The 13,506-nt window shown below is 46.6% G+C and overlaps 1 protein-coding gene across 1 annotated transcript in view; it reads right to left on the reverse strand.

Moving 5' to 3' along the window:
* PRPSAP1 (phosphoribosyl pyrophosphate synthetase associated protein 1) overlaps nt 1-8,615 on the reverse strand; it is a 25,803-nt gene extending 17,188 nt beyond the window's left edge. Inside the window, exons 1-3 of the mRNA XM_077854341.1 lie at nt 8,419-8,615; nt 4,957-5,009; nt 549-615 (exon numbers count right to left, since the gene is read on the reverse strand). Of these exons, the coding sequence (XP_077710467.1) occupies nt 549-615; nt 4,957-5,009; nt 8,419-8,588 (290 nt within the window). The 5' untranslated portion in view covers nt 8,589-8,615. The remainder of the gene's footprint in view (nt 1-548; nt 616-4,956; nt 5,010-8,418) is intronic.
* Between the last annotated feature and the right edge of the window lie 4,891 nt (nt 8,616-13,506).

Below are 13,506 nucleotides of genomic sequence, written 5' to 3' on the forward strand. Positions count from 1 at the left end.
GTAGGCTAGGATTTCCCCTAAGGGAAGGAAGGGGTGGCAGATGCTATCTACAATACAGACAGCTAGAAATGGGCCACTGTGGAAAGAACAAATGAACGAAAGAAAAAAATACAAAGAAAAAAATACAGTGTCAAGATGGTCAAGAAAGAAAGAAAGAAAGAAAGAAAGAAAGAAAGAAAGAAAGAAAGAAAGAAAGAAAGAAAGAAAAAGAAAACAGTGTCAAGATGGTCTTGATGAGTATAAATCAGCAGCAGTTATGCATTGCGTTTAATAACAAAAAGCTTTTTAGCAAAGCTGAGCAGACAGGGACCAGGTTCAGGGAATACGGAACGGTTTAAAGCCTGGAGAGGAGGATCAAATAGTACAGTGTGACAAACAGGGTAGGAATGTCAAAAGCCTACAACTGGATTTTGGGAAGCATTTAGTTTAAAACGCGTATACATTTATAGTGAAAGGAAACTCAATTGTTGTTTATATGATAACACCATGAATTCTATCACTACGATTTTTAGAGGAAACGGGGTACATAAAGTTGTGCTCCCTCTTACCTGGGTATCGTCTGTATAATGAAAATATCTTGGCCACGAACAGATTCTTTTATTTCAACTCTTGTTTCTGAAAAATAAGAGTTCTGTAGTTTAAGAAAAGCACTTCATGATACAATAATTAGGCAGCATCTAGAAGGAGTAGAGATGAATCTAAACCAACACTTCATCTAGTGCACCAAAATAAATTCTGAATAGATCTCAGGATGACAAGTGTGTATACAAAAAATGTGAAGTTAAAGGGAAAATAAGGCAAAAATACACCAAAAGGCAAAAGTAACACAAACAGGTCCACAGAAAATCTCAGGGTTCAAAAAGGAAAATTTATCACCAAAATAAGACAAGATGCTTGGGGAAAAGTCTACAGCAAATAAAGAGGTCAAAGGTTAACATCCTCCTTTCAACAAATGCTGAGGCCTCCTTGGTGCCAGGCCCTGTCCTTGGGAGAACCTAGACCAAGTGTATGAAGACCAATCCAGGAGACACAGGAGACACAAAGGCTGACAGACTTTTCAGGCCATTGTGCCAGAAAAGACCAGGAGACAGGGCACCTATCTGGCTCAGTCGGGAGAACAGGTGACTCTTAACCTCAGGGTCAAGAGTTCAAATTTCTTTCTTTTTTCTTTCTTTCTTTCGTTCTTTCTCTTTCTTCCTTCCTTCCTTTTTCTTTCTTTTCTTTTTCTTTCTTTCTTTCTTTCTTTCTTTCTTTCTTCTTTCTTTCTTTCTTTCTTTCTTTCTTTCTTTCTTTCTTTCTTTCTTTTTCTTTCTTATTCATTCATGAGAGACATAGAGAGAGAGGCAGAGACACAGGCAGAGAGAGAAGCCCTCCATCCTAGGACCCCAGGATCACACCCTGAGCCAAAGGTAAACATTCAACCACTGAGCCACCCACCTACCCCAGGATCAAAAGTTCAAACCCAACGATGGGTGTGGAGAGAAAAAGAAAGAAAAGAGAAAGAAGAGAAAGAAAGAACGAAAGAAAGAAGGAAAGAAAAAGAGAGGTGCCTGGGTGGTTCAGTCAGTTGAGTGCTGACTCTTGGTTTCAGCTCAGGTGGTGATGTCCTGGGAAGTCCGCTTGAGGACTCTCTCCCTGTGCCACTCACTCCACTCCTGCACACTCTCTCATGGTGTACTCCCTTTCTCAAATAAATGAATCTTGAAAGGAAGAAAGAAAAAGAGAAAAAAAAGGAAAGGGAAGGGAAAGGGAAAGGGAAGGGAAATGGAAAGGGAAGGAAAGGGAAAGGGAAGGAAGGGGAAGGAGAGGGAAGGAAAAAGGAAAGGAAAGGAAAAAGGAAAGGAAAAAGGAAAAAGAAAGGAGAAAGAAGAGGAAAGGAAAGGAAAGGAAAAAGACCAAGAGATAGGACACCTGGGTGGCTCAGTGGCTGAGTGTCTGCCTTCGGCTCAGGGCATGATCCTGGGGTCCTGGGATGGAATCCCACATCGGGCTCCCTGCATGGAGCCTGCTTCTCCCTTTGCCTGTATCTCTGCCTCTGTCTTTCATGAATAAATAAATAAAATCTTTAAAAAAAGAAAAGAAAAAGACCAGGAGACAGAATAATGGGGCTCAGAGAATAACAGCCTCATTGCAAGCTAGGATGTATACCGAGGAAGGGAGCATGGAACACCCAGAGATGTGAGGGCAGATGGCCAGTCAGCCCCCTGGAGAGTACAGTGAATAAGGAGGGAGGGAGGTCAGGTAGCCAGCGGGGGCCAGACCATGCAAGAGTCTGGACTTCATTCTCAGGACAGGAGAGCCACTGGAGGAGTCGAGAATGGGAGGGGGTGTGATCTCTGGCTGTTCGTGAAGAGAACAGGAGGGCGACAGTGGCAGCAAGGAGTCCCCCATGCACCAACGGTGGGCCGGGCCAAAGGATCTAGGATGAGCAGTGAGTGGACAGAGCTCAGATCCCAAAAGGTCCTGTGTGATCGCTAGGGAGAGCGGACTCTGGAGAGCAGGATTTCAGTGGAAGTAATAAAACATTTGCATTTTGGAAACATCCTGGTGGCCTAGGGAGACTGAAATGGAGGTAGGAAGGCCTGTCAGCAAGCTACTGCAACAAGCCGCAGAGAGAGGGAGCGAGGGAGAGGAGGCTTAGAATAGTGATGGGAGGATGGAGAACAAGGTCTTCATTTTTTTTTAAGATGTCTTAAAGATTTGAGAGAGAGTGTGTGCACCTGCACATGAGCGGGGGTTGGGGGGGGAGAAAGAGAATCCCAAGTAGACCCCTCCAGCTGATCGTGGAGCCCAAGGTGGGCTCAATCTCAAGACTCTGAAATCATGACCTGAGCCCAAACCAAAAGTCAGATGCTTAAATGACTGAGCCACCCAGGCACCCTGATAAAATGAATAAATAAATTCTTAAAAAAAAAAAAAAACTGCCTTCTCTTCTAGTGCATATTTTCAGGAGGTTCCCAAACGCCATCACCATAAATTAAAATTGTTATTGCTAAGTAAACTAGCTCACTTATCTGCATTTACCTTCAGGCTTTTTTTTTTTTTTTTTTTTTGGTGGTGGTGGGAGGGTTCTTTTAAAGATTTTTACTTAAAAAAAATATTTATTCATGAGAGACAAAGACAGAAGCAGAGACATAAGCAGAGAGAGAAGCAGGCTTCATGCAGGGAGCCTGACGTGGGACTTGATCCCGGGACTCCAGGATCATGCCCTGGGCGGAAGGCAGACGCTCAACTGCTGAGCCACCCGAGTGTTCCTAAAGATTTATTTTAGAGAGAGAGAGCATGAGTGAGTGCATGTGCAGGGGGCAGGGCAGAGGGAGGAGAATCTCAAGCAGAACTCCCCTCCCCACTGAGCATGACATGGGGCTGAATCTTACCACACCTGAGCTGAAATCAAGAGTCCACACTTGATGGTTTGAGCCACCCAGGTGCCCCCACTTCTAGGTTTTTAAGTATCAATATCTCATAAAATTTCTAAAGTCACCAAGTAAAAACTAAGTGTGGGGGCACCTGGCTGGCTTAATCAGAGGAGCATGTGACTCTTGATCTGGGGGTTGTGAGTTTGAGTCCCATGTGGGGTGTAGAGATTAAGTAAATAAAACTTTAAAAAAACAAGTTACTAAGTGTGGAAGCTGGCTGAAGGCTATCTGCGGGCTAATTATAAGAAACATGGAACTTATAACATCCTGGACGTTATGTGCTTTCCACTAAACAATCCATTACATTAGCTCTTTTCAAATACTTTGCTTTTTAATTTTTTAAGAAAGATTTTATTTATTTTATTTTTTATTTTGTTGGAAAGATTTTATTTATTGAGAGAGTGAGAGCACAAGCAGAGGGAGCAGCAGAGGGAGAGGGAGAACCAGACTTTCCACTGAGCAGGAAGTCCAACACAGGGTTCGATCCTAGGACCCTGTGATTATGATCTGAGCCAAAGGCAGACGCTTAATCGACTGCGCCACCCAGGCGCCCCTACCTTACTTTTTTAGATCTTCGAACGTCAGTTAGGTCTTAGTAATTTATCTCCTCAAGCTACTTCTACCATAGATAGTTATACCTTAGAAAGGAGAAACGAAGCACAGAATCATAAACCTAGGCTTTCAATTTTACGAAAATAGCTCCAAATTATTTTATATTAACTTGTCTTTGCAGGGTATTATAATCTGAAGTATGCGGCCAGGGAGACTGATGATGCAGCATTCCTAGGACACTAGCCATCAACAAAGTGCTTTCAAGCATTATCTTTTAACGTTACAATTTTCCACAGGAACGCAGAGGGCAGCAAAAAGGCTTATCATCCCGGGATGAGAGTCTACAAGAGACTTGAGAGAAAAATTTACAGATGAGAGAACTCAAAGATGGTTTTTCAATAAATCATTACTACCTGGTACCAGACTGCTCTTGATGCCAGTTGATTACCTAATGAGACAGATAAATGTAAAAGGTACTTATCAAATGTAGCCCGATATAGAAGGAAAAACATATTCTCTACATCTCTCCTTTTTTCTACTGTATAATGACAGGACGTTTGCATTATCTTGGGGAAAAGGGAAGGAGATTAAAAAAGATAACAGAGAAAGAAATCAAGACTTGGAGGGGAGTAGAGAGGGATGGCTCATACCTGGTGTTAAAGAGAAAAATGTTTGTGTTACACGTAAGTAATATTTGCCTTTTTTTGTTTTGTTTTGATATTTGCCTTTTTTCATGGCAGCCCGGGTGGCCCAGCAGTTTAGCACCACCTTCGGCCCAGGGCGTGATCCTGGGGACCCTAGATCAAGTCCCTAGTCCGGCTCCCGGCATGGAGCCTGCTTCTCTCTCTGCCTTTGTCTCTGCCTCTCTCTCTCTCTCTGTCTCTCATGAATAAATAAAATCTTGAAAAACAAACAAATAAATAAAAACATGTCCACTGACTAACCATAGAGAACAAAGAATGTTTAAGAAATCATTTTAACTCACCTCCATTGGTCTCTTGATAGACCACAGATTTCCCCAATTCAGCACCAAGACGCCTGTGGGGGGGAAAAGGCAATTAAGAATGCTCTTTTTCATTAAAAAACCCTCCAGTTCATACACGTATGTTTAACAAAAAGGCTAAAATAACTAGACTAGAATTCTCTCCCAAAAAACAGTTTAACGTGTAAAGAGCTACACATCTGCTACCACGCCACAAGCAGCTTCAAGTGCCTGCCACTTTGTGACAAGCTGCTTTCCCCGGGGCCACAGCCCAAGTTTCCTGCCTAAATTCATTGTTTTCTGAATAATAACCATCTTGCAAAACCACTCCCTGACAAATGTCTGGTTATTAGCACTAGCTCCAAAACCACAAGCCAGAGGCAAAGGCCTCAGTTGTCAAAATCATATTGACTTCAGTGCCATTGATCAAATGCAGTGTGAATCTTGTTTGGATCCTGATTAGAACAAACCAAGTTTAAAAAGCCATTTCTGAGACAGTGAGAGAAAATACGAACAAGGACTTGATACCATATGATATTAAGGAATTCATGGTGTCATAGGTTGTGGTTTTCTTTTTTAGATTTTATTTTTAAGCAAGCTCTACACCCAACGTGGGGCTTGAACTCATGACCAAGAGATAAAGAGTGGCATGCTTCACCAAATGAGCCAGCCAGGCACCTGCTGCAGCAGGTGTTTTTAGTTAGCAGTTGGCATTACCACTTTGATGAGTGAAATGCTATGATGTAGGGATAGAACCTGTTTAGAAATACTCAGCCAGGTACACAGTGGAGCCGTGAGGGAGGACATGGGGTTTGAGGTTCGTATTGAGGACTACGGTGGCTTCCAAGGATTGGACACCTCAGATACACGGCCTTCTGGCCAAGCGCCTGCGATTTCTGACTGTTGAGCATTCTTGTAACCCAGTGCTTGCAGCTTTCCCTCAGGTTTGCTGTGGCTGAACCAAGAAAGGAGCACACACTGATTTCTACAGAAATTATGATTCCATGATAGATTTTGAGATGAAGAAGGCTGCTATCTTTCAGAGTGCAAAGTGATTTTGGAACATCAAGAATTTCTTTGGGTAATGGAAGTTTGCCACTGACCTGGTGTTCCCCGGCTATGAAACGTGAATATTGAGGTATGAAATAGTTTCTCTTGATAAAATTAACAAATAGTGTGCACAGTACGTGTAAATAAATAACTGAATGAAATTATTCCAGTCAGGCCTACAATGGAATACTATTCAGCCTTAAAAAGGAATGGGGGGAAAAAGGGAATGAAATTCTGATACATGCTATAATACAGATGAACCCTGAAAAAATTATTCTAAATAAGTCAGACACAAAAAGACAAACATTGCGTGATTCTATTTATAAGAGGTACTTAAAATAGGCAAATTCAGACACAAAGTAGAATAGAAATTACCAGAGACTAGGAGGGAAGGGATAAGGGAGTCAACTGGATATGGAGTTTCTGTTCGGTATGATGAAAAATTTCTAGAAATGGATCCCGGTGACAGTTACAAAACACTCTAGGTGTACTTAAAGCCACTGAATGGTACACTTAAAAACTGTTAAATGGTACATTTTATGTTACGTATATTTCACCATAATTAAAAAAAATACTCCTTGGGGCACCTGGCTGGTTCAGCCAGTAGAGCATGTGACTCTTCATCTCCTGGTCATGAGTTCAAGTCCCATGTCAGGTCTACTTACTTAAAGAAAAAACAAACTCCAGCCAAAAAAAAAAGGTGAGATGGGTAAAATAAATGAAATAAGATTAACAAAAAGTTACTAAATTGAAACTGGATGAAGGATATACTGGGGGTTAATTTTAACACACGTGTAACTTATACACATCCTGGAAATGTAACCCACCTAACTTTTTTATGGATTAAAATGCATAACCCAAAAAGTTTGAAAATCCCTGCTTGGAAGTTTAGATCCAAAAGAAATCCTGGAAATAAAATATCATAACCTCAGGGACCTTCAAACTTTGTCTAGTGGTAAAGGCCTTTTTCCAAATAAAATCTTACTCAGAAAGTCAAGATCTGAAACAGATAAAGGAGGCATTTACAAACATTATTTATAGTAATTTAAAACACTTCTGGAACAAGGCAGGGAAGAAGCTAATATTTAAAAAAGCAAAACCACTGACGTTTTAAAGGTGCCCTCCTCCCTCAGCAAGGTCACTGTGGCATATCTGACCCAAAATAAACAAACATGAGCTTTATGTTTAAAGTTAGCATTTTAGTTTGGCCTCAAAAAGCCAGATATTCATTGGGAGTTAGAAACAGAAACAAGGTAGTAGATTGCAAAAGGATTTGCTCTTCTAATCTCGCTGAAATACTCCAGCTGAAGAGAACATAGTATTACTGAGAAAACAGGACTCTTAAATGACCCTTCTACGTTCTTGCAAACATTTACAGACTCTGAAAAATCCAGGGGAACTCTAACGGAGGTTGTTTTAAGATACAAAAATAACTTCAAATATTAAAAAAACAAGCTCTTCGTTTTAGATCTTAACGTTTGTCACGAGTTTATTTGGAAAGGGCTCCTGAGGCCGTCCCTTTACATTAGAGCCCTGGGACTCTCCAGAAGAGCCAGCTAGAGAAGAGGCCAGCGGGGAGGCTCTGCTCCGCTCCTCCGAGCTTTATCTATATTATTTGGTATCATGCTCAACCATGTTCCTGCCCAGTAGATAGCACCGTCCTTATCTTACCCATGAAATTCAGAAAAATCAAATCTCTTGCCCAGTGCTGCCACGGGGCTAGTAGGTGGCAGGGCTGGAGAAGGAATCTCAGAAGCCACTTGAGATCACCGGCTTCCTTGGTTTTTTTTCTTTTTTTTTAAAACACACGGAAAGGCAGAGATTTTTCCTCCAAAATGATGGAATCTAAAGTCGACTTTAGGAAATGCGGTAGGGCTTTTATTATTCGCGGGCAACCCGGATGGCTCCGGTTCAGCCCAGGGTGTGAGCCTGGAGACCCGGGATCGAGTCCCGCATCGGGCTCCCTGCATGGAGCCTGCTTCTCCCTCTGCCTGTGTCTGTGCTTCTCTCTCTGTATCTCTCATGAGAAAATAGAATATTAAAACAAAACAAAAAAAAAGACTTTATTATTCCCGGCACCAACTCCGACAAATTCTGCTTCCCCTGGAGTTGCCTCCTTCCCACGGCCCTCCCCTCCGCCTCCGCTTCCTGGGAGCATCCTGCGCCTTCCACCTGCAAGGCCGTGCAGCCGCCCCCCGGGTGCAGCGGTCCCCCCGGCGCCACCCGGCCGGGTCGGGAGCCCCCCCCGCCCCCGGAGACCCGGGAGTGGCGACGCCAGCCCCCAGGCACCGCGCCCGGGCCGCGGAGTGGCGGCGAGAAGCCGGAGAACGGGCGGAGCGCGTCCCCGCCGCCGGGTCGGGCCCGGAGCCCCGCGGAGGGCGGCGCGCAGGGCAGGGCGCCGGGACGCCCGCTTACTCGGTGATGCGCTTGGCCAGCTCGGTGCAGGCGGCCGTGGAGTTGGCCGAGAAGACTCGGTAGCCGGTGCGGGCGGCGTTCATGGCCGGGCGGGCGGCGGGGCGGGCTCGCGGGGCGCGGAGGGTCGAGGACGCGCAGAGCGGCGGCAGCAGCAGCAGCTTCTTGGGCATCGTCCGGCCGGCCGGCGCGGGGCGGCTGCGAGGGCGCCGAGACCCCCGGCGCCGGCGCGGACAGGCCGGAGCCCCCGAGGGTGCGCGCAGAGGCGGCCGCCGAGGGCTGGGGCGGGACCCACGCTCGCCGCCACCGGCGTATCAGCCGCCTCCGAGCCCGGGGCGAGGACGCCGCCCCCTCTGGGCAGCGCCGAGACGCGGCCTAGAGCGTCCCCGGAGCCGCCATCTCAGGTGAGGGCGCGGCGGTGGGCAACTCTCCCGAAGCTTGTCCTGCCCGGGGAAGCCTCGCGAACCGCTCCGCCGCTTGCTGCTGTCGCTACCCCGGGAGCTCTTCTGCTCTCACGCTCTTGGGCGGCGCCGCCTGACTTGATAGCGGTCCCAGCCGCTTCCAAATTTTCTGCCAGGATCCAAAATGTCTGCGGCCGAGGAGGCTGACGCTCTAGCTCCGCGTCTCTATGCTAACACGGCCGAGCGGCCGGCGGGGCTGGAACGCCCAGCTGGGATTGATTTGAAAAGTGGAGGGCGGGGTCGCTTTCCGCGCGTTGCTTGCACCGCCCCGGAGGTGGTGCGTGGACCCGAGCCCGGCCTTTAATCCGCAGACTGTCCCCTCGAACCTGCACCTGGGGCAAGGTTCCCTGAGCGGGTCAAAGGACTCCTGCCTGCTACTGCTTTGCTCGCGGTCACGGAAGGCCTTCCTCCGCCTCCACGTGCCCGCGTCCCTTAAGGACCTGCTCCCCTCGGACGGAGTGGCACCTGCTCGGCGGAGTCCTGCTCCATCACCTCAGTCACCAGCGCCCTCCGCCCCGGGACCCGGCCACGTGCGCTACGAGGCACAGTTGCTTGTGTTTCATTTATGGCTGTGAACCGGCTGCCTTCCCTAACTGGGTTAGAGACCCCTCCTCGGGCAGGATCCTGTATGATTCAGGGCTTCAGATTTCCCGGTGTCCAGAGCAGTGTTGTGGGCTCCAGGGGAACGCTATCAGTACATGTCGACGGATACCCAAGAATTGCAAGGAGGGGGAAGCCTATGTGGGTCACTGGTTATCAGCCGCCTCAGGACTGGGGAGGTTGGCAGGCGCTGTGCTTCTCACACACCCACTACCGGCTAATGAAAATATCTTTCAGGGACTCTGCCCGCTGTGACATTGGGCCTGAGGGAACCATAGACTGTGACTCATCACTGCAGGGAGGCTGATGATCCTAAAGTTCAAAACCCTGCCCCCCCACCCCCATCTCCCCCATCACCCATCCCCCCCCATCCCCCCCCCCCCCCCCCCAGCAGCCTGATCCACCTTCTGCTTCTGGCTTTCCAGAATTACTTGCCCCGCCTGCCCCCTTGGGGCAGGTTAAATAAAAAAAATAAAATACATATTTTTTAAAGCACATAAGTTAAATAGCCTAGGTCAAATTATTTTTAATTTATTTTATTTTTTAAAAGATTTTATTTATTTATTTTAGAGAGAGAAGACTTGAGTGGAGACTGGTGGTGAGAGGCAGAAGGAGAAGGAAAGACCTCAGGCAGACTGAAGCTGAGTAGGAGGCTGCAGAGGGGCTCCATCCCACAACCCTGAGATCATGGCTTGAGCCAAAAGCGAGTCAGATGCTTAACGGACTGAGTCACCCAGGCGCCCCCAAATTACTTAACCATAAGCCTTGTCACCCTTTTTTTTTTTTTAGATTTTATTCTTTTTTTTAGATCTTTATTTGTAATATTTATCTTTTATTTTTATTTTTTTAAGATTTATTTTTTAAATAAATCTTTATAAGATTTATTTATTCATCACACACACACACACAGAGGCAGAGGGAAAAGCAAGCTCCACGCAGGGAGCTCTACGTGGGACTCGATCCTGGGACTCCAGGAGCATGCCCTGGGCTGAAGGGGCACTAAACCGCTGAGCCACCCGGGCTGCCTAGAGATTTTGTTCTTAAGTAATTACACCAAACGTGGGGCTCAAACTCACAACCTGACATCAAGAGCCACATGCTCTAGTGACGGAGCCCGCCGGGCGTCCCAAGCCTTATTCCCTTCTAAAACAAAAGGAAACCACTTCCCTTCACATTTTCCTATCTGTATCCCCCAGATCCCCTGTACTATGTTCGTTTTCTCAGATCTCCTGGAACTGTACCACCTCTATTCCCTTTTAAGTGAACATGACCAGAAGATTCCCAGCCAATAAATCCTAGAAGTCAGCTTTTACTCTTCTCTTTCCCTCCCTTTCTACATCTATCCACTTATCCATATGTTAACATTTACTCAGCACCTGCTATTTGCCAGGCCTGTTTTAGGTGTTTCAGATACTTTAGTTAAAAAAAAAAAAAGACAAAAAAAAAGACAAAAACTCCTACCCTTGGAGGAGTACAATCTACCAAGGGAAGAGAGATTTAAAAAATGAACAAACACAGTAAGTGAATAATTATGGAGTATGGTAGCAGGTGTATTTTTTTCCTCTTGCTGCAGTAACAAAGTACCACAGACATAGTGGCCTAAAACAACAGAAATTTATGACCTTCCAGTTCTGGAAGGTCATAAATCCTAAAATCAAGGTGTTGGCAGGGCTGCATTCCTTCTGGAAGTTCCAGAGGAGAATCTGTTTCCTTGCCTTTTCCACTTTCTAGAGGCTACATGCATTCATTGCTCCTGGCCCCCCTCTTCAAAACCAGCAGCATAGCATCTTCAAATGTCTCTCTCTCTCACCTGTGCTTCCATCGTCATAGCCTTCTGATGAAGTTTCGGAATATAAGTGAGGTTTGTGGGGACGAGGTCCAGAGCTGATGACCAAGAAAGAATTCTTGAGACGTCTTTGGTGCAAAATGGTGGTTTTATGAAAGCCCAGGGACAGGCCCCGTGGGTAGAGCGGCTGCCCCAGGCCTGTGAGGGGTGGCTGATTATATCCCTGGGAGCTGGGGGTGTTTAGGGAGAGCGCAAGTCTCTAAGGAATCTTGGAAGCAAGGTTCCCAGGACCTTGAGGGGGTGCTGGCTAATGTTGGGAAAAGCTCACTCATTACCGCCTAATAAAATCTGAGTCATGAGACCTTCAGATGTACATCAGTGGGTCATGTGCCTGGGGGGTGATCGCCAACACGTACCTTGGGGGTTTAGAGATAAAGGAAATTTATATGTTAAAGTAGATTCACAGGATCCTGGGAGTTGGGCTAGGATTGCCTTTCGCCCTCAGCAAAGTATGAACATCGAGGCAGTTGAGTCCCTAGAGGAAGGTCCCTCTGCCTGTTTCACGGACTTGTCGATGTGCTGCCCTAGGCTCGTGCTTTGTCCTCAGCCAGCCCTGTTCCCCCATCACTTCCCCACTCTGACACCCCTGCCTCCCTCTGATAAGGACCCTTGTAAATTCATTGGACCCAATGGGATATGCAGTATAAAGCTGTATTTAAGAGACACAAGAGAGGCAGAGACACAGGCAGAGGGAGAAGCAGGCCCAAGGCGGGGTGCCCGACGCAGGACTTGATCCCAGGACCCCGGGATCACGACCTGAGCTGAAGGCAGACACCTGATCACTGAGCCACCCAGGTGCTGAGGACATGCAGTACAATCTTCCCTCTCAAGGACCTTAAACTTCACATCTGTGAAGTCTCTATTACCATATAAAGTAATCTATTCACAGGTTCTAGGGAATGGGATGTTAGCATCTTTGGGGGGCTATTAGTGTGCCTACTGCAGAAGGCAAAAAACCAACCAACCACCACCACCAACAACAAAGAGGAGAGCAGAGGAAGGGGGTTCTGGAGAGGGGTAACAAGCTTCGTCTTTTCTACCTTCCAAAGACCTCTACCATCCCTCCCAGCCCCTTCACCCGCCGCAGGTCTCTCTTGGGTCAGCAGGGCCTCCCTGTGGGTTCCTCCACCGTGATCTCTTTCTCATCCAGGACCTCCTTCACTTAACTTGTCGTGAGAATCACCTGATAGATTGGAGTCTATGCTTTGGACGCTCCTCATTCAACAACTTGGAAACTAGTGGCTCAGTAGGTTAAGCATCTGCCTTTGGCTCAGGTCATGATCTCAGGGTCCTTAGATCAAGTCCCATGTCAGGCTCCCTGCTCGGCAGGGAGCCTGCTCCTCCCTCTCCCTCTGCCTGGGGCTCTGCTTGCTTGTGCTCTCTCTGTCTCTCTCTCTCTCTGACAAATACATAAAATAAATCTTAAAAAAAAGGGGGGGGGGAATGCCTGGGTGGCTCAGTGGCTGGGCATCTACCTTCGGCTCAGGGCATAATCCTGGGTTCCTGGGTCGAGTCCCACATTAGGCTCCCTGCTCCCGAAGGGAGCCTGCTTCTCCCTCTGCCTGTGTCTCGGCCTCTCTCTGTATTTCTCATGAATAAACAAATAAAATAAAATAAAAAATACTAAAAAAAAAAAAAAAAAAAACTTGGAAAATACTTAGTAATCCATTCTCCACATAAGCCGGAGGGAGACTTACATTTACGGACGTGATGGTGACTCCCCTCAAAACTGATCAGTGGCTGCCTGTCACTTTTAAAATTAAAGACAAACCTTCTTGACTCAAGTGCTGTAAGTTATGCCCTGTGATCTCGCCCATCCCTGTGTCTTCAGCTTTATCTTTTTATTCTTCCATTGGCATCACCCTGACTGGTTTCATGTAGTTCTTTTATTTATTTATTTATTTTTTTGGTTTCATGTAGTTCTTCGCTCACCTCGTCCCCTGCTGCCACAGGGCTTTTGCATCTGCTATTCTCGCCACTCCTACCGCCCACTCTGCTTGTACTCATCGTTGGCCCTGAAGAGCCTTCTCAGACCTCTCTGACTGGATCCGAGGCCCCCCTGCTATTGCCTTTCCCAGCTATATGTTCTTCTCTCTCATACATTGGTCACACTTGCAAATTTATATTTTGCAAAGACCTCCAGTTGGAACCCTGTATCCTTTCTCCTTTCTTCTTTTTAGTGAT

Source organism: Canis aureus, chromosome 16, assembly GCF_053574225.1.
Source record: "Canis aureus isolate CA01 chromosome 16, VMU_Caureus_v.1.0, whole genome shotgun sequence".
Classification (NCBI taxonomy): domain Eukaryota; kingdom Metazoa; phylum Chordata; class Mammalia; order Carnivora; family Canidae; genus Canis; species Canis aureus.